This window comes from Oncorhynchus kisutch, linkage group LG5 (assembly GCF_002021735.2).
Source record: "Oncorhynchus kisutch isolate 150728-3 linkage group LG5, Okis_V2, whole genome shotgun sequence".
Lineage (NCBI taxonomy): Eukaryota > Metazoa > Chordata > Actinopteri > Salmoniformes > Salmonidae > Oncorhynchus > Oncorhynchus kisutch.
In genome coordinates this window covers 68,275,239-68,295,991 of record NC_034178.2, presented here as the reverse complement: position 1 = coordinate 68,295,991, position 20,753 = coordinate 68,275,239, and the positions used below count along the sequence as shown (strand labels likewise).

The window sequence follows — 20,753 nt, the reverse complement described above, 5'->3', positions numbered from 1 at the left end:
CCTTCCAGGGGATGTCCGAGGGATACCCCCCATGGGAATGAGGCTGCCCACCACCACCAGTTGGGTTGGATGGCCAACAATTCTCTGTCCACACGGAACCCACTATTACATGTGTAGTACAAGGGGTCACCCACAGGTTCCTTGTGGACACTGGATGTACATATTCCGCCATCAATTCTCATCAACCCCTCTCTTCAGACAAGGTAAAGGTGGTGGGGGTTTCAGGAAATCCTGAAGATCAATACAAAACTACTCCACTATTGTTCCAGTGGGGCCCTTCCAGTTTGAAACACCAATTCCTATATTGTCCAAATTGCCCAATCAACCTACTAGGTCGAGACCTACTCTGTAAGTTAGGATGCGCAATATACCTAACTGAGTCAGGTGTGGAGGTCGCGCTCGATCCACCGCCAAGGGCCCGAATCCTGATGCTCCCAATTCTGCCCGCACCTGCTCTATCCACCACACAGGAGGTTTACTGGCTCAAATGCCTACCATCTGGACCTGGAACTCCTGCCATCCAATTTCAATTCAACCAATGGAGGAAGCTAATATATACCTTCCATCCCTATAAGACACCACAGGCTGAGTTGCACTGCACTCTCAACGTCACTGACGACGAAGACACGCCGTACACACAAGATTGAGATGAAAACATGATGCATCTTACCCCAAACATACGCTGCCTTACCATCGTGTGCGGCCCTGAGGGGGTGGCAGCCCCAGTCATACTCCCACACCATATTAAACCTTGGTATCAACTGGGACCCGACTCTGCTCCACACGTGATCCTCGCAGTAGGGAATGGACATGAGGCCCGAAGTCTGGGTCCAATGATAAAGAGGGCCTCGAAACTCACTTGGGAAGAGACTAGTGCACCAGGCCTGTTGAAGGCAACCACCGAAGAGATGTGGCGTCTGACTATGGTGGACACTGAAGAACAGTGCCAGCCTGAGCGCCTCACTCTCCCCAGGCATCACGGGAAACCATATTCTGATCACCCTTCCTCCCCTGCTGTCTTGGACTCCATAGACAAGGCAATATGGACAACCACACCATTTGACGTGGGAAAGTTACAGGTCCAACCAGTGTGCATTACCCTAACCAATCCGGCACAAGTACCAATATTTCGAACCCAATATCGACTGAAGCAAGAACAGACAGAGGGGATAAGACCCACTATCGAAGGCCTACTGGAAGCTGGGTGCATATACAGGACTATATCACTCTGGAACACCCCCATACTTCCAGTTCTGAAGGCAGGAGGAGAAACATACCGGATGGTGCAGGATTTCCGGGCTGTAAATGAAGTTACCACACCCATCGATCTCCCTGTCCCAGACCCACACATTATACTGAGCAACCTGTCACCCAAACATCGGTATTTCACCGTAGTGGACTTGGCCAATGCCTTTTTCAGCATCCCATTGGATGAGGCTTCCCAGCCACTTTTTGCCTTTACCTACGAGAATCAGCAATTTACCTATTCCGTACTTCCCCAAGGTTACACTTCTTCCCCGGGAATCTTCAATTATATTTTGAAGACTCACCTGGCAGAACTGAAAATCCCAGAAGGAGTGATACTCATACAATACGTAGATGACCTGTTGCTGGGGGCTCCCACCTCAGACCTTTGTCTAGAAATGACTAAAACCCTGTTACACTTTCTGGCAGTCAAAGGCTACAAAGTCAAGATGTCAAAAGTCCAATCATGCAGACGAACCGTCCTGTTCCTGGGAAGGGAAATCTCAAGCGAGGGGGCCGGACTCTCAAAATCACACCGAGACCCAATCCTACATCATCCCAGGCCCATTACTGTTTCAGGAATGCTCTCTTTCCTGGGGTTGACGGGATACAGCCGTACTCACATCCCAGACTATACTGAAAGAACTGAACCTCTGAGAGAAATTGTTCGAGAAGCTGGCCCAAGAAACCTACAGGCCCCACTTACATGGACTCCTGAAGCTTCAACGGCGTTTGGGCTCCTGAAGACTGACCTGTCTGTGGCTGCTGCTCTCACGGCACCAGACTACGGTAAAACATTTCACCTGGATGTTTCTGAAAAGGAAGGCTTTGCATCCGCCGTCCTTTTTCAGAAACATGAGGGGGAGAGAAGAGTACTCATGTACCACTCTTCAAAACTTGACCACATTGAAACCGGCCAGACCGCCTGTTCCAGATACGTTGCGGCGGTAGCCAAGGCGATTGAGAAGACAGCCCATCTGGTAATGTGCCACAAGATGCAAATACACACCCACCACGGGGTGGCAGCATACCTCATCAGCAAAGAATTTACCTTCAGTGCGGACAGAAAAAACAAAATCCAGAACAAATGCACCCAGTCACACATCACTTTTGTGAACACCGACAAGAACATGGCAGATGCACTCACCGCAGAAGATGGCCTAGCACACTCCTGCCAAGAGAGGGCAGCACAAGAGCTCAAACTGAGACCAGACCTGGAAAATGAACCACTGACATCTCCAGACCTATGGCTGTACACAGACGGAAGTTGCTACAAGGGAGACACAGGAAACGTAGCTGCCTATGCGGTCGTACAGCAGCTGCATGACAAAACACATGTCACGTTGGAATCAGGAATTATCCCCCAGCCAGCATCGGCACAACTTGCGGAAATTGTGGCTTTGACTCAAGCTCTAGAGAAAGCCGAAGGAAAAACTGTAAACATTTACACGGACTCGGCATACGCACACGGAGCAGTGCACATAGATGGACCACAATGGGTTAGGCGCAACTTTACCACCACAGGTAACCTACCCATCAAGCACCGAGCCCAAATGGAACGTTTGATGCATGCCGTGTCCTTACCAAAGACAGTGGCCATAATGAAATGCCGAGGCCACCAAAGACTGACCAGCAGAATCAATCAAGGAAATGATGCAGCAGACCTGGAAGCTAAGGCCGCAGGAGGATACAGACCCCGACAGATGGTGCTCGGGATAGAACCGGCAAGGACTGAATTGACAAGCCAACACATACTAGAACTACAGGAAGAGGCAGGCCCTTACGAACATTCGGTTTGGACACAGAAGGGAGGCTCTAAGGGACCAGATGGAATATGGAGATGCCATGATGGCCGACTGGTGGCTCCGGCTAACCTCTGTCCAGAACTGATAAGGGAAGCCCATGGACCCACTCATGAAGGGAAACTCAGAACTTTACAGAAGGTTTCATACATATGGTGGCACCCCCACATGAAGGACATGACAGATTTATTCTGTGACGAATGCAACATATGTGGAAGCCACAACCCAAAGAAGCCCTACCAAACCCCGATGGGGGCCTACCCGGTGCCAAACGCATGTTTCCAAGACATCAGTATAGACTATACAGACATGGGAGAAGACAATGTAAAGAACGGGAAGAGATATTTGCTAGTAATGGTAGATAGATTCTCTAGATGGGTAGAAGCAATTCCAACAGCTAAGGAGGATGGGATAACAGTCATTAAGTGGCTACAGACAGAACTCATACCTAGATATGGGGTCCCTAGACATATCCGAAGCGACAATGGGTCCCACTTCGCAAACAAACAACTGAGACAGGTGGAGGAGAGGTTCGGCATTATACACAAGTTTGGTTCCGTGTATAAGCCGCAGGCCCAAGGCCTTGTGGAGCGCTGCAACCAATCTCTTAAGTGTAAGATAGCCAAAGTGTGTGCTGGTACAAAACTGACATGGGTGGAGGCCCTGCCACTGGCGTTGATGGCCATGAGGTCATCACCTGGGGCAGGGACTCATCTCTCACCCCACGAAATAATGACAGGAAGAGTAATGCCAGGTCCACCAAGAGAGGGAGGTCATATGCCCCCTCTTGATGTACACCAGATAGGTATGACTGACTATGTAAGAAAATTGACGGAACTGTCCGCAGCTCTTTCCAAACAGATACACAAAGTCCATGAGGGGGAGCTGACGGGAGATCCGGAGCAACTGAGGGTAAAGGTCGGCGATTGGGTAAGGATCAAAGTCCACAAAAGAAAGTGGGCGGATCCCAGGTGGACTGGACCGTACGAAGTGAAGGAGGTTACTTCACACTCAGTCCAGGTCAAAGGTAAATCGGGCGCACCTTGGCACCACTTGACTCATTGTACACCAGCACCGACTCCTTCAAGAACGCTGACTGAAGTCAGGGTCGATTTGAGCGACCTAAATTTGATTACAACCACAGAACCCTTAGTTGGTGAGGATGTGGGAGCAGCTCCCCAGCACACCAACTAACAGGTCGTCCAGAGATAGGGGCTATCCCTGGACGAGATTGGGGATATCGGGCCCCGTGTTTGTTATTTTTATTGTAGTCACAGGAGTTTCCATGGGGATTCTCCTGTGGGTATTAGAGCATCATACACCTACATCACAAGCAGATATAGGACCCTCTAATGGGTCATCCAACCTGACCACATCCATGGCACATATAGAACTGACCAATCATTTGTGCAAGAGGCATTCCACCACCCCTGACACTGATTGTAAGGCCAACGACATACGGAGCACGACCGTTTGCGTCCCCGCAAATGCAACTAATATCATTAACATCCCTTGGGGGACTTTAGGGTACTCTAGGATAAAGGGGAGGGAACAGGCGGGGACCAGTGCACTCTGGTTTGCCGGACACGTCTGGTATATGACATTAGGGAAGGTTGGCGATTGGTCTTGGAGGAATTTGGTGGGGGAGACAGGTAATGGGTGGGAAGACTGGACAAAAGACGAGGGGGCAGTGAAATGGTGGAAGCGACTGACCTTAACTAAGACAAATACGGGACTGAAACTTACTGTTAGGCCAGGGGGCCAGCCCTTAGGGTGTTATGATTTCATACTGGCCCCAGGGAATTCCGGGGTCAGATATTGGTTGTGGCGAATTTGCGTGACTAATAATCCTAAACCGACTTCGGTTACAGTAAGGAATGACATGACCACACCCGTAAAAGGGTCCCCGTCATCCCCACTGTTTGGCCCGGTGGAGGCAATATCCAGGCTTAAAAGTCCGGATGATGTAATTTTAACAGCCACAGGAGTCTCAGGTTTTTCCAATAATTGGCTATTGTTGACCGAGGAAGCTGCAAATACCACCAGGCAGAGTTGTGTGGTGTGCATGGGAGCTCGTCCATTGCTCCGCATTGTCCCAGCAGTAGTGACTCTAGCATGTCTAATCCCTCTTATGACTACAGATAACCCCAGGGATAAATGTACTGCCTGGGATGAGGTCTATCCGGTTACTAAATTCACCACTAGGAACCCAGTGTTTTCCAACCAGGTTGCAAGGGCAAATTTTACTTGTGTCAATATGACGGGAGGAGGAACCGAGGTGGGATGGATCCCTGCGGATTGGTGTCTGGATACAGTTAATATTAAGGGGAGCCTTAGGTCAATATCCAGAGCAGATGTGTGGTGGTGGTGTGGTAGCACGGTCCTGTTTGATAAGTTACCCTCCAACAGTACTGGACGCTGTGCACTTGTTACTCTCTTGTTGCCTGTTTCTATCTACCCTATAGGAGCCGAGGACCTTGTTCTGCGGACCCAGGGAGTAAATCCCGGATATAGGGGACGTTCCAGGAGAGACACCACCCCATCTAGTGGAGACCCCTCCTACATAGACGCTGTCGGATTCCCTAGGGGAGTGCCTGATGAGTATAAGTTAATAGATCAGGTAGCTGCAGGGTTTGAATCATCCATCTGTTGGTGGTGCACAATTAACAAGAATGTTGATCGTATTAACTATATACATTACAACGTCCAAAGACTAGGCAACTGGACTCAGCAGGGTTTTGAAGCAGTACATGGTCAACTGGCTGCAACCAGCCTGATGGCTTTCCAAAATCGTATTGCCATTGATATGTTACTCTCTGAGAAGGGCGGAGTTTGCTCTATGTTTGGTGACCAGTGTTGTACTTTCATCCCTAATAACACAGCCTCGGATGGTAGCTTGACCATAGCCCTAGAAGGTCTGCGGACGCTTAATGGTAAAATGAAATCTCATTCTGGGATAGATACCTCGATGTGGGACTCCTGGATGAGTGCGTTTGGTAAATATAAAACCCTGGTGTCCTCCATTTTGGTATCCATTTCGGTGTTCGCTGCCATTTTAGTTCTCTGTGGATGCTGTTGCATTCCATGCATCCGTTCCCTTGCCACTAGGGTTATCTCTAGAGCCATTGACCCTTCCTCCCCTTCCCAGATGTTTCCTCTGCTGGATAAAGACCTACTTGAATTCGAGGATGAGGAGAGTGCCTATTAGGTTTACATTATATCTGCTGTTGCCTTATGGGGATGTATGTATGTGTTATGCAAGTGTATCATTCCGCCTGACTTGCCTAGTTTAAGTCACATCTCTTTGGAGATGTGAAGAGAGGGAATCACAACTTTTTCCTGCGGGAAAAAGTTGGCTTATGTAGACAAGCATTTTACTTTTATTTTGAGCTGTTGTTCTCCGCTCTGTTAAATGAGGGTTGTAAGTTCCTAGGTGGCTGGTAGCCAACTTAGTACATAGTGGGATTGAATGGAGAACATGATGGTAATACATATATATCTATTTCTGTTTAATACCGTGCCTTATTTCATAGTCCCCTTGGGAGAAGTTTCTCTTTGTGTCTGGATCCAGTTAGGTTGTGTCACGTCTCTGGTGAGACGTGAAGAGAGGGTTTTGTAGAGAAATGCTATTTCTTATGCAGGTGACCAAACTATTGTTGATAAAGGGCTACAACTCAAAGTAGAGCCTGTGGGGTCCCCTACAGGATAGCTCCCGCATTACACTAATGGCCAAAACCAGCGCACACACACATAATCTCCTTTGTAGCTGAACATTGTGCCCGAAGAGGATTCTACGATGACGGACAGACAACTGAGCCAATGGCGGAAGACTACAGACTACACCCCAGCTGAACCAATCCAAAGATCCGATCTTCCAGAATCAACCTACTTTCTATTCTATATATTAGTGGTGTACTGATTGTAACGGTCTCTTCTTCGTCTGCAGTTCCGTACGAACCAGCGGGAGAGCCGTAATTACGCTGTTCTAGATATCTTCACTCTGAATAAACTGTAGCTTGTCATACAATTTACCACCTTGTCTGAATCGATCCTTGACCGACTCGCCCGTCTACATATCCAATTTCTAACACACATCACAGACAAACTGAATTGGTCCACTCACACAGACAGCATCGTGAAGAAGGCGCAGCAGCGCCTCTTCAACCTCAGGAGGCTGAAGAAATTCGGCTTGTCACCAAAAGCACTCACAAACTTCTACAGATGCACAATCGAGAGCATCCTGGCGGGGTGTATCACCGCCTGGTATGGCAACTGCACCGCCCTCAACCGTAAGGCTATCCAGAGGGTAGTGAGGTCTGCACAACGCATCACCGGGGGCAAACTACCTGCCCTCCAGGACACCTACACCACCCAATGCTACAGGAAGGCCATAAAGATCATTAAGGACATCAACCACCCGAGCCACTGCCTGTTCACCCCGCTGTCATCCAGAAGGCGAGGTCAGTACAGGTGCATCAAAGCTGGGACCGAGAGACTGAAAAACAGCTTCTATCTCAAGGCCATCAGACTGTTAAACAGCCACAACTAACATTGAGTGGCTGCTGCCAACACACTGTCAATGACACTGACTCAACTCCAGCCACTTTAATAATGGGAATTGATGGGAAATTATGTAAATATATCACTAGCCACTTTAAACAATGCTACCTTATATAATGTTACTTACCCTACATTATTCATCTCATATGCATATGTATATACTGTACTCTATATCATCGACTGCATCCTTATGTAATACATGTATCACTAGCCACTTTAACTATGCCACTTTGTTTACATACTCATCTCATATGTTATACTGTACTCGATATCATCTACTGTATCTTGCCTATGCTGCTTTGTACCATCACTCATTCATATATCCTTATGTACATATTCCTTATCCCCTTACACTGTGTATAAGACAGTAGTTTTTTTTGAATTGTTAGTTAGATTACTTGTTCGTTATTACTGCATTGTCGGAACTAGAAGCACAAGCATTTCGCTACACTCGCATTAACATCTGCTAACCATGTGTATGTGACAAATAAAATTTGATTTGATTTGACATTATTCCTCTCTCCTACAGCTTCCATCACATTTACATGCACATGGCCAACTATGCTAATTAGGTGATGACGTTATTTAGCGACTTCGAGCGACTTTTAGGACAGCCAATAGCTGCTTTCCTTACTGAGGAGTTGGCAACACTGCCCTGGTTATGAGTCAGAATACAGTGACGTTTTCAGGGTCAAGTCATGTGTTCAATGTCAGACTGTGAAATGAGAATCACTTCTCAGTCCTCAACAATCGCAGAAGGATAAGTGAGACATGGTCAGGGACCAATTAAAAAGCCCAGAAAAAAGCTTGGTTCTACAACTGTATACTTTTCAAGAAAATGCTACTTTAGCTTGATGTTATTTTCTATTAGCTACAGCAGTGTATTGGATCACTGCACTACTGCTGTGACAGTCGTGAAACCACACAGGACAGGGGTATATAACAACCATATTGGCTACTAAACAGCCTACACTTCAAATTACTTTTGAATAACATTGCACATTTTCATTTTGTACATACAGTAATAGGCTAAACAAACCCTAACAAACCACAGGCCTGGGATCATCAACTAGATTCAGCTGCAGGCCGGGTTTTTCTTGAGCAGATGGTAGGGAGGCCTGAACATAATTACAAATCATTTCTAGACCGCAAGATATACAAATATAACTTTTGGATAATAATAATTTAAAACCTTTAAAATGTGTATATAATCAGGTGGTTTTCTGTTATGCGTGGGAATACATGAATAATAGTTTTCCCAAATTAAGATCACTTGGAGAAGATGTCCTAGCGCTATACAGTCCAACAATTTTATTTTATTTTTAAACTTGCTCAGAAAACTTGGGGGTCCAAATGAAACCACCACCCAGTTGTCCAAGTAACCACCGCCATAGGCCAAGTGACGACTGAGAAAATGTAGACATGCTTTACAACCTTACATTGTGGTTCAAACATGAACATAGTTAAGATATGGCTCAACTGCTGCGCATACGGCCTCGCATCAATTCCTTGTCATGGTTCATCTCCATAATTGCAAAACGCCTTCGTGCGACGTACTGTATTCCTAATTGAATTGTACCCAGTGTCCAACCAAGCGTCTTATAGCAACACAGAGCTGCCAGGAGAGCACTTAAGACCCTGTGTTGTTGCTCAGCTAGAGTAGAGCTGGGACGATAACCCCAAACTACTGACACTGACAGCGCCCTCGTCTTACCAAAGCATTTTGCTTAGGTCAGTTATTTTCAGTGATTTTGCTACACAATGTTCCAGCAGATTTTTTTTGTTCTAAAACAATTTTTTGGTCCACAGTAGTAGCCTATGCATTATGTTGATTCCTGCTATGAAAGCGTCTGCCTGTCCCTGTTTGTCAGTAGGCTGCTGTGTGAGCGGGCCACTCTTCTTACTCCCTCTCCTCACTGTGTTCATGGAGGAGGGAGAGATGCATTCTGAGAAGCACAAGTATTATAACCGTCCCTCAAAATGCTATTGCGGAACGAAGGCAGTTTTTTTTTTTAAGCCGCTACTGTTGTTGTACGCTAGCTGTGTCCGACAAAGAAATATCTGGGTCGACCAATCAATTGGTCAAAATGTTAAAACGTGTGTTTTTCCATATAGACACACCCTATGTTTGAATAAAGTAAACTATATGTAGGCTACTGTGATTACAAATTAAGATACAAATGACTAAAGTGTGAGCCAGAGAACAAATATAGCCTAACCAGAGGAAGAAAAGAAAACGACCCGACCCTCCGTCTCCTCCTGCTGCCCAGTGACCTTCGCAGATTCTGCCATTATGCTCCTGAAGTTGCCGGTAATAGGCTACACCAAAGGTGGGCAACCTTTTCCATTTGAAGTGCCAAGTGACTTAGTTTACATTTCAGGCAAAGAACAAATGACTTTGAGAAGCTTCATAGTGATGGTGAGTTAAGACAATCAGAAATAATGTCAGATCCCCAAATGGGCAAATGTATTAGTCTATATTTGCGTGCAGGACAGGTAGCCTAGGCCTACTTCTATGTGTAATCAGGCCAGGTAGCCTAGGCCTACTTCTATGTGTAATCAGGCCAGGTAGCCTAGGCCTACTTCTATGTGTAATCAGGCCAGGTAGCCTAGGCCTACTTCTATGTGTAATCAGGCCAGGTAGCCTAGGCCTACTTCTATGTGTAATCAGGACAGGTAGCCTAGGCCTACTTCTATGTGTAATCAGGACAGGTAGCCTAGGCCTACTTCTATGTGTAATCAGGTACATGTCTGTACTTAAGATTGACAGGAGTGTTCCAAACAAAACACAATGAATAAATTGACAACTCGTAAACGGAATGAAATAAACAAAAACATTCCATAGACAAACCTTGGCAATAGAATGGACTTACTGAAGAGCTCAGGGACTTTCAACGTGGCCCCTTAGTTCCAGTGAAGGGAAATCTTAACACTACAGCGTACATAAATGGTTTGTCAAGATGGGTGTGGAAGAACTTGATTGGCCTGCACAGAGCCCTGACCTAAACCCCATCAAACACCTTTGGGATTAATTGGAACATTGACTGAGAGCCAGGCCTAATCGACCAACATCAGTGCCTGACCTCACTAATGCTCTTGTTGCTGAATGGAAGCAAGTCCCCGCAGCAATGTTCCAACATCTAGTGGAAAGCCTTCCCAGAAGAGTGGAGGCTGTTATTGCAGCAAAGGGGGGGACCAACTCCATATTAATGTCCATGATTTTGGAATGAGATGTTCAACGAGCAGGTGTCCACATACTTTTGGTAGTGTAGTATATGTGTGGATTCTTTTTATATTGACTTGCCACTGATCTACTCTCCCTAAAGCAATCACAGCTCTCTCTGTAAGTGGGGAGGGAGGAAGTTAAATTGGATTACAAGCCACAAGCACTTTAATTTTCAGACGCCGCTAACGGTTAGGATAGCTAGAGGAATGAAGGAGAGAGCATCTGCATCGTCTCTCTCTTTCTGTCCACCTCAGGGGAGGGGGATGAGTAAAATAGATATACAGTGCCTTCGGAAAGTATTCAGACCCCTTGACTTCTTCCGCATTTTGTTACGTTACAACCTTATTCTAAAATTGATTAAAGAAATACAAATCCTCAGCGATCTACACACACTACCCCATAATGACATCACAATACCCAAAAATGACATCACAATACCCCATAATGACATCACAATACCCCATAATGACATCACAATACCCCATAATGACAAACCAAAAACAGGTTGCTAGAAATCTTTGAAAATGTATTAAAAATAAAAAACAGAAATACTTTATTTACATACAGTAAGTATTCAGACCCTTTGATATGAGACTCAATGTTGAGCTCAGGTGCATCCTGTTTCCATTCATCATCCTTGAGAAGTTTCTACAACTTGATTGGAGTCCTCCTGTGGTAAATTAAATTGATTGGACATGATTTGGAAACAGCTGTATATATAAGGTTCCACAGTTGACAGTGCATGTCAGAGCAAACACCAAGCCATGAGGTCGAAGGAATTGTCCGTAGAGCTCCGAGACAGGATTGTGTCGAGGCATAGATCTGGGGAATGGTGCCAAAACATTTCTGCAGTATTGAAGGTACCGAAGAACACAGTGGCCTCATCATTATAAATGGAAGAAGTTAGCAACCACCAAAACTCTTCCTAGAGCTGGCAACCCCGCCAAACTGAGCAATTGGGGGAGAAGGGCCTTGGTCAGGGAGGTGAACAAGAATCCGATGGTCACTCTGACAGAACCCTAGAGGTTCTGTGGAGATGTGAGAAACTTCCAGAAGGACAACCATCTCTGCAGCACTCCACCAATCAGGCCTCTATGGTTGTGGCCAGACGGAAGCCACTCCTCAGTAAAAGGCGCACGACAGCCCGCTTGGAGTTTGCCAAAAGGCACCTAAAGACATTCAGACCATGAGAAACAATATTATCTCCTGATGAAACCAAGATTGAACAATTTGGCCTGAATACCAAGTGTCACGTCTGGAGGACACCTGGCACCATCCCTACGGTTGATGGCAGCATCATGCTGTGGGGATGTTTTTCAGAGGCAGGTACTGGGAGACTAGTCAGAAAGATTAACGGAGCAAAGTACAGAGAGATCCTTGATGAAAACCTGTTCCAGAGAGCTCAGGACCTCAGACTGGGGTGAAGGTTCACCTTCCAACAGGACAATTACCCTCTAGCCAGAGCCCGGACATGAACCCGGTCTGACATCTCTGGAGAGACCTGAACATAGTTGTGCAGCACCCCATCCAACCTGACAGAGGTTGAAAGGATCTGCAGCAAACAATGGGAGAAACTCCCCAAATACAGGTGTGCCAAGCTTGTAAAGTCTTGCCCAGCAAGACTCAAGGCTGTAATCACTTCCAAAGGTGCTTCAACCAAGTACTGAGTAACAGGTTTGAATACTTATGTAAATGGAATATTTTTCTTTACATAAATGCACTGTAAATTAAGCTTTAAAACTGCAAAGTCTTCTCTCTGCCAAAATGTGCAGAAATGCAGGATATTAGCTTTAAAGCTACAACAACAAGAAATATCTATAGCCCCATGATGAAATGTGAAGAATTGCAGGGAAAACTGCTAAATGTTCTCTCTGATGCCAAGATGCGGGCCTTTAAAATGTTCCTGCAGGGACTTGGTTAATGCGGCCACGTATTGCCGAAGTCATATTACAACTCCTTGTATTCTATTTTTTTTTATCTAACTCAAGTTGTGTTCTGATTATGAGAGGATCTGTTACGGTTTTCTTCTGGTGAAAGAGAGGAGGACAAAAATGCAGCGTGGTTATCTTTATACATCTTTAATGAAAGATGAAAAATGAACAATATACAAAAACAACAACCGTGAAAAACCAAAACAGCCCTATCTGGTGCAACAAACACAGAGACAGGAACAATCACCCTCGGAATACCCAAAGAATATGGCTGCCTAAATATGGTTCCCAATCAGAGACAACGATAAACACCTGCCTCTGATTGAGAACCACTCTAGGCAACCATAGACTTTCCTAGACAACTCTACTAAACACAACCCCATAAATCTAATAAACCCCTAGACAAGACAAGACACATAAATCACCCATGTCACACCCTGGCCTGACCAAAATAATAAAGAAAACACAAAATACTAAGGCCAGGGCGTGACAGGGTCCCTTGTGAATTTTGAGAAAGTTTGAGAACCACTGGCCTAGACGACACCTGAATACATGCTATCAACCTGCTATGACAAAGAGCATAGACAAAACGTACGCAGTCATCAAAACCTTGAGTCATTTTTACAATCATATAGGCCTAATCACATTTGCATAGAATTAGGAAGCAAATTAGGTGAGAAATGATTTGTGTCAGCAAAAGAATAGTCGATGACCCTAGCAGCACATGCCAGCTTCTATTATGGAAGCAGCTCTTTCTCCCATTAAATCATCCTCTAATTAGATTCACTATCAACTGGATTGAGTCCAATTGTTCTACACTGTGAAGCCTGACTTCAGACTTCCTCTTTTTGAGGAGAACATTGAGTTTGCTTTTACTGTAGGTCCAGGATTTCGATGAATCTGTGTCCAGGAAACCAGCCCAAAGGGATTCGACAGAGGGTCTTCTACTGAGACAGTACTGAAGCTCATCGCCCCATGTTGCTGCCTCAGACAGGCATCTAGCCTTCCATGGAGGAGGACGAGGAGGAAGGTCACAACTGTTAGTTGACTGGGTATTTGATAGACAAATATAGGAGCGACACAATTAACGTTTTGACACAGCTTTCCCACCAAACTGACAGTTAATTTCTTCTCGTCTTCTAAAGAGACCCCCTCACACACACACTGACTCCCCCTCTCTCTCACACACACACACACATTCCCCTCACACGCCCCCACTCAGACCTTAACAGAAGGACTTGATGCGTCCACAGCCAAACAGTCCAGGGAGTTCAGAGGGAAACTCAGAGGAAGGGAGGTGTAGCGAGTCTGTTTTATTCAGCACAACAACACTGTGGTCCCATTCCAAATGGCACCCTGTTTCCTATATAGTTCACTACTTTTGACCAAGGCCCATAGGGCTTCATCGGGCTCTGCACTATGTAGGGAATAGGGTGGCATTTGGTGAGTAGCACCGTTGTTTCACAAACACCACTAATTAAAGGTCTGGCATTGAGGCTTATTTATCACACAGCTTACCAGACATTGGTTAATTACTTCTGCTTGTCATCCCTCCCTCTCTTTGAGGTTGATGTGACTTTCTACACTCATCCCTCTGTTCTCTGTTCTCTCTCTCTCATCCCTCTTTTCTCTGGGCTCTCTCTCTCTCTCTCTGTGTGATTGTCTCTCTCTCTCTTTCTCTCTCGCTCTCTCTCGCTCTCTCTCTGTGTGATTGTCTCGCTCTTTCTCTCTCTCTCTCTCTCTCTCTCTCTCTCTCTCTCTCTCTCTCTCTCTCCAGCTTAGAGGGGCCACTGCTGCTGTTCTCCGCTTACCTTTCTCATTTTATACACAACCACTTGGTTTTCATGTTTGTGCAACAACGCTTGTTTTTCAGCAAGTAATGAACTGACAGACGGGACTGGGAGGAGCTCTGTAAAACTGATGCAGACAAACAGGAGATGAGTTTTCTAAAGCAAAGAGGTTTCCTTCCTTGCTTAGGCCTCCCTTGAAGGATTGTATTATAGCTGAGACGTACAAACATCTGCGACCAAGCAATATAATACATTCAACATTTCTCCCAGGCTAGCAGTAATGTGAACATCGAGAGGTCACAGAGACAGAGAGAGAGAGAGAGAGAGAGAGAGAGAGAGAGAGAGATCACAGGGAGAGAAAAGAGATCACAGGGAGAGAAAAGAGATCACAGCGAAAGAGAGAGAGAGATCACAGCGAGAGAGAGAGATCACAGCGAGAGAGAGATCACAGGGAGAGAGAGAGAGATCACAGGGAGAGAGATAGAGAGATCACAGCAAGAGAGAGAGAGATCACAGCGAGAGAGAGAGTTCACAGCGAGAGTGAGAGATCACAGCGAGAGAGAGATCACAGTGAGAGAGAGAGAGAGAGAGAGAGAGAGAGAGAGAGAGAGAGAGAGAGAGAGAGAGAGAGAGAGAGAGAGAGAGAGAGAGAGAGAAAGAGAAAGACAGACAGACAGACAGACAGACAGACAGACAGACAGACAGACAGACAGACAGACAGACAGACAGACAGACAGAGACAGACAGACAGTTCTGTATGAATATTGAGATAGCATGTGTAAAATCCTTACATGAAGTCTGCTACCACAGAGGAATGTGTTCTAACAGGGCCTTAAGCAAAACAGCTGTGTGGATCAATACGCTAAAATACACATGAAGTGATTGACATACAGATCCAGCCGTATGGGACTACATTGCTGCTATACAGATTAATGGTTAAAACAGAGCCTGGCTCACATCACGTTTAGTAGCATAGAATGAGATTATTTCAGTATTTCTCCATCTGTATGTACCATGTCTAATCTGCACTGTATCATCCACACATGATATAGGGTGGGTATCATATGATTCACAGAGCGTATATTTGGTCTAATAATGGCTTCATTCAATCTTTATGCTCTCAATGTTTACAAATCATGTAATACTTACGTATAACCAGTTTATTCATGGTTTATTTATTAAATGTATCATAAAGAGTATAACCCTCTCTTTCCTCAAACCCTGTGTTGCCGACGTGAGCCATATCTGGGTTAGAAGTACAACAGGCTTTAAAATGTTTTTAACATGGTCTCCACCATATTGTTTGTGCACAGTAGCACGATAGTACCAGACAGGTAAAGTTGATCAAAATGTAACTAGTGTGCTCACTTCCAGATAACTTGACATTTCTACAAAGTAGCGTACATTAGTTCCATTACATGACCCTAAATATCAGTAGGGTTTCAACAGAAATCACTATGAAAACCGAATGGACATTACTAACTTGACAACTTTATAACTTTCTTTGCCTTATACTCTTTTGAGCTATCTTGTGGGGGAAAAGGCTGAGGCTAGTATAAAACCTGAATATGTTTTGGATAAACATGAGAAGAACATGAACGGACAGTAAGCAGCATATAGACACAGCTAATGTTGCACAATGTGTGTGCCCAGTAAACACCGGACAGACATCCATGTCTCAAACCATGTTATGTCACATATTGAAAGCAGATGTGGAACTGCAGCTGCACAAGCTGTGGTGGGCGGGTGGAGCAGGATGCTAATGGAAAGGAAAAGTTACGGGGAATTAGTATACTGCCTTTACTATGGTAGAAACTCCTGATGCAAATGATTGTACCTATGCAATCTCATGTAGACAAACAGTCACACACAAATAAACAAAAAACACTTATCCCCACAAACCTTCCATTGAGTAGTGAAAGGAGCTCCCCTGCATGGTACAGATCGTTGCGCGTCACCCTGCCGAAGCGAAAAGAGTTCAGGTTGCAGAAGGTGACAGCGGGGAATATCATCAGCGGGGTCACTATCTCGTCCAGCTTGGTAACGTGAGGGTACTGGAAGTAGAACTGAACCCGGTCCACACACACCAACACCAGGAACCCCAGAGATGCCAGGAAGAACAAGATCCACAGGCACCGCTTGATGCACATCCGTTCGTAGGTGAACAGGTGCGAGATGCCGTGCAGTGTGGACCTGCTGGCGAAAACTTCGATAGGCACCGGTGGCTTGAAGGAGTCCACCATCTCTTCTGACTCCGCGTTGAGATCCATGACGAGGCTATGTGGTATCAGTGTGAAGGGGAAGAATGGGAGAGTACTAGCAGCGAAGGGAACGCTATTAACACTAGAGAAGGAAGGAGGGTACCAACTGTGAGTATGTGAGTTCACGCCCTTCTACACATGGATGTATATGTTCCTCATCCAGGCCGTATGAAATGTTGCGTCACTGAATCCCCCCAAAAATAACACCATCTATCTAGGCTACCAGTACATTCTTCGGATTATTTGACAAGAAACTCTACTATTTCGTGCACAATTTCCATTCAGACGGTTAATGTAATAACTCAAACATATGTCCAATATAGTCCCATATTTAGATAGATGACAATATATTATCTCCCATATACTTCAGGAGCGATTCCCGCAACACAAGTTGGTGTCTCTTACAGGCATGCAAAAGAAAAACTCACAGCAAAACCACAGCAAGAACTGAATGTATTGGTGTCAAGAGATGGTTCAGGAGCGGTTCAACCATATGCAAATGGAATAAAACAAACGCTGTTTCTCGGGAGACGCTGCTAGTTATATGCCCATATAACACTGCGTTCCTTCCCGCCGGCTTCCACTTGTACAAACCTCAAAAAACCATTGCCAATGAAGCCTGCTCTGGCCGTTTTAGTACAGATCATGCAGTTGCATCCTGTCAAATAGCGGGAACTCTACGAGAGACTGTCTGGTTACATTCCTGGTGAGAAAACAGTGAGCGGACGCTTCGGTCAGGCATCAACCGCATACACGCTGCCTTGCATCCTCTCTCAGGAACAGCACCTACTACAACAATGCAATCATCATAAACTCCCCTTTTAAGAGGAAACACGATTTAGGATGAAAAAGGTCTGAATTAAATCATGCGTAGGCTAATAATCAGCTAAATGTGTAAATCCAACTCCAACACATTAGGGGGTGAAACGCAGAGGGAACCTCGGAAGCTGTCGACCGAAAACAGCGTTTCCCTGATCGATTAACTTGGATGTCCGAATAGGAGGAGAGCATGGATAGGATGGCACGTGTTTTACATCGGGTGACGAAGTCGGTTGGAAAATACAGACATTTAAGACCCGCACGAGTCTCGGACTGATTATTGCCTGTCCTTAAAAACCACGGCAGCCTGTATCAAATTCACCAAAATGTGTGTGTGTTGTTTGTAAGCAACATTCATCAGCGGTAGAAAACAGGGACAGTGTCGCTGAGGCAAGAAGGTAGTGATGGTTCGAACGAACGGTTCATTTTGAACAGTTCTTTTTGGTGAACCTTCGGCAACTGAATCGCATCGGTGAAAGAGCCGTTCATTTGGCCCCCTGATTTGCAGACTGCTACTACTATTTATTTTCAGCTCAAAACAACGTTTTTCTGCAGATAAGTGACACAATAATTATCTAAAGAGGGTGAATCCTCACTGCAGAAACAATACATAGTGGGGAGAGCACGTTAATCTGGTTTACGCTCATTTTTACAGTGCAAAAAAAAAACGTCGGGCTTGTATTCCTCATTTGTCTTGGTAAAAATGTATTTTGTGTATGTACACCCTGAACGATGGTCTGAACAGTCCCAGAAACGGATTGTTAGTGCTGATGTGAGCTAAACGAGGTGTCTGTCTGCGGACAAAACTGTTACACATGTCAAAATAATAGAATAGGCTACCCACCAGCCTCTATCGACAAAAGTGGTGTAAAGTACTTATGTAAAAATATTTCAAGTACGACTTAAGTAGTTTTTTGGGGGTATCTGTATTTTACTATTTATATTTTTGACAACTTTTAATTTTATTCCACTACATTCCTAAAGAAAAGAATGTACTTTCTACTCCATACATTTCCCCTGACACCCAAAAGTACTGAATTAATTCAATGAATACAATTTTATTTTCGTGTCAAATCGCCAGTTGGCAACCCATCCCTTACGGATTAATTTACACATAAACAAACATTACAATGATTCACTATGGTAATTAAATGATCATTCTTCTTCCGGTGTTCTCTGCATTGCGCATCGCATGAAGAGTGAAAAAACATCTATACATAATCATAAATAAGGTTATCCAAAAAAGAATTACATCCCTAGAGCAGTAACATACATACATACATACATACATACATGCATGCATGCCATTTGGGGTGGCAGGGTAGCCTAGTGGTTAGAGCGTTGGAAGTTCAAACCCCCGAGCTGACAAGGTAAAAATCTGTCGTTCTGCCCCTGAACAGGCAGTTAACGCACTGTTCCTAGGCCTTCATTGAAAATAAGAGTTTGTTCTTAACTGACTTGACTAGTTAATTAAAGGTCTAAAAAATGCATACCATATAAAGAAAATATAGAACCAGAAGTAAAAATATAGAACCAGAAGTAAAAATATAGAACCAGAAGTAAAAATATAGAACCAGAAGTAAAAATATAGAACCAGAAGTAAAAATATAGAACCAGAAGTAAAAATATAGAACCAGAAGTAAAAATATAGAAACAGAAGTAAAAATATAGAACCAGAAGTAAAAATATAGAAACAGAAGTAAAAATATAGAAACAGAATAAAAATATAGAAGTCCCTTGATCCCAGTCTGGCACAAAGAGAATATTCATATGGGAGACAAGCCAATACAAATGTACCATGTATATAGATCAATATTTTTACTATTTCATTATTTTATTTTATTTTATTCCAGGCTTTATTTAAATATTCCGCAAACAGAAAAACATTTACATTTCTCCTCATCACTCAGCCACATAATGCCAGTACTAGTTACGTTATGAATGTTTAGCAGGACAGGAAAATGATCTAATTCTGATCTGACAGACTCACTAAACACAAATGCTTTGTTTGTAAATGATGTCTTTGTTTGTAAATGAGTGTTGGAGTGTGCCCCTGTCTATCAATACATTAAAAAAACAAGACATTTGTGCTGTCTGGTCTGCTTAATATAATGAATTTGAAATTATGTATACTTTTACTTTTAATACTTAAGTATATTTTAGCAAATACTTTTAAAAAAAAATTCTCAAGTAGGATTTTACTGGGTAACTTTCACTTTCACTTGAGTCATTTTCTATGAAAGGTATCTTTACTTTTACTCAAGTATGACAATTGGGTACTGTTTCCACCACTGTTCGGCAACACCTAAGCCTAAGGAAACGGGACCCAAATAATATATCTCATTCTGAAACATTATCAATACTTTTTTGATTAGATTGGAATGTAGCCTAACATCCAAATATTGAAGGGAAAGATGCGAAGAGGAGACAGGCTACCCTATAGTGTTGCAGACTGTCGAAGCATTTAGAGAAACGTACTGCCATGAGCCAAGGGTACTCACCCATGAAATTGCTGATAATGCTCTGTGATCCCCATTTGTTTTAGTATTGGCTGTGTGTGACTAGTATGTGTTATAGTCATCTATTATCTATATCATGTATCATGTATTGAAAGGCTACTGTATGTTGGTAACTTGAGCAGTGTTTTCAATCCAGTACCATTATGAGAATTCTGTGTAGATGCAGCTATGTTGGAAATTAGTTCTGGAATTGTAGGATCCCAGAATGATGGTGTCTCTCAGTTCCAATAGGGAAATGCATTCTAGAATGTGTCGTTTCATTCATACAATCTGTTGGGAGAAACCATTTCTGTATTTAGTATATTCAAGATTATAGTCTACTCTGTGTGCATATTGCCTTTCGATAGAAAGACACACAAGTAATTCACAGGGAGCTGAAAAGTGTCATGGTTAGTTCTGGAGTATAGCAGTTACTGTTTATCCGTCTGTTGCTGATACCTGGCATGGCGAGCAGAACACTATTTAATATTTCATTGGGATGACAGTGTTAAGCCAGAGTGGCATGGCATGGGATGGCTTTTCAAATGTTGATGGGAGTTGAGCACAGGCATAGGATTGACTCAGGGAGTCATTTCTGCCAGGATATGCGTGCCGATTGGC

General features: G+C 44.3%; 1 protein-coding gene across 1 annotated transcript in view; it reads right to left on the bottom strand.

Annotated features, from left to right (window-relative positions):
* The window catches only part of LOC109879093 (acid-sensing ion channel 1), a 345,520-nt gene extending 327,747 nt beyond the window's left edge, over positions 1-17,773 (bottom strand). The window contains exon 1 of the mRNA XM_031825723.1: positions 16,457-17,773. Coding sequence (XP_031681583.1) covers positions 16,457-16,824 — 368 coding nt within the window. The 5' untranslated portion in view covers positions 16,825-17,773. The remainder of the gene's footprint in view (positions 1-16,456) is intronic.
* Between the last annotated feature and the right edge of the window lie 2,980 nt (positions 17,774-20,753).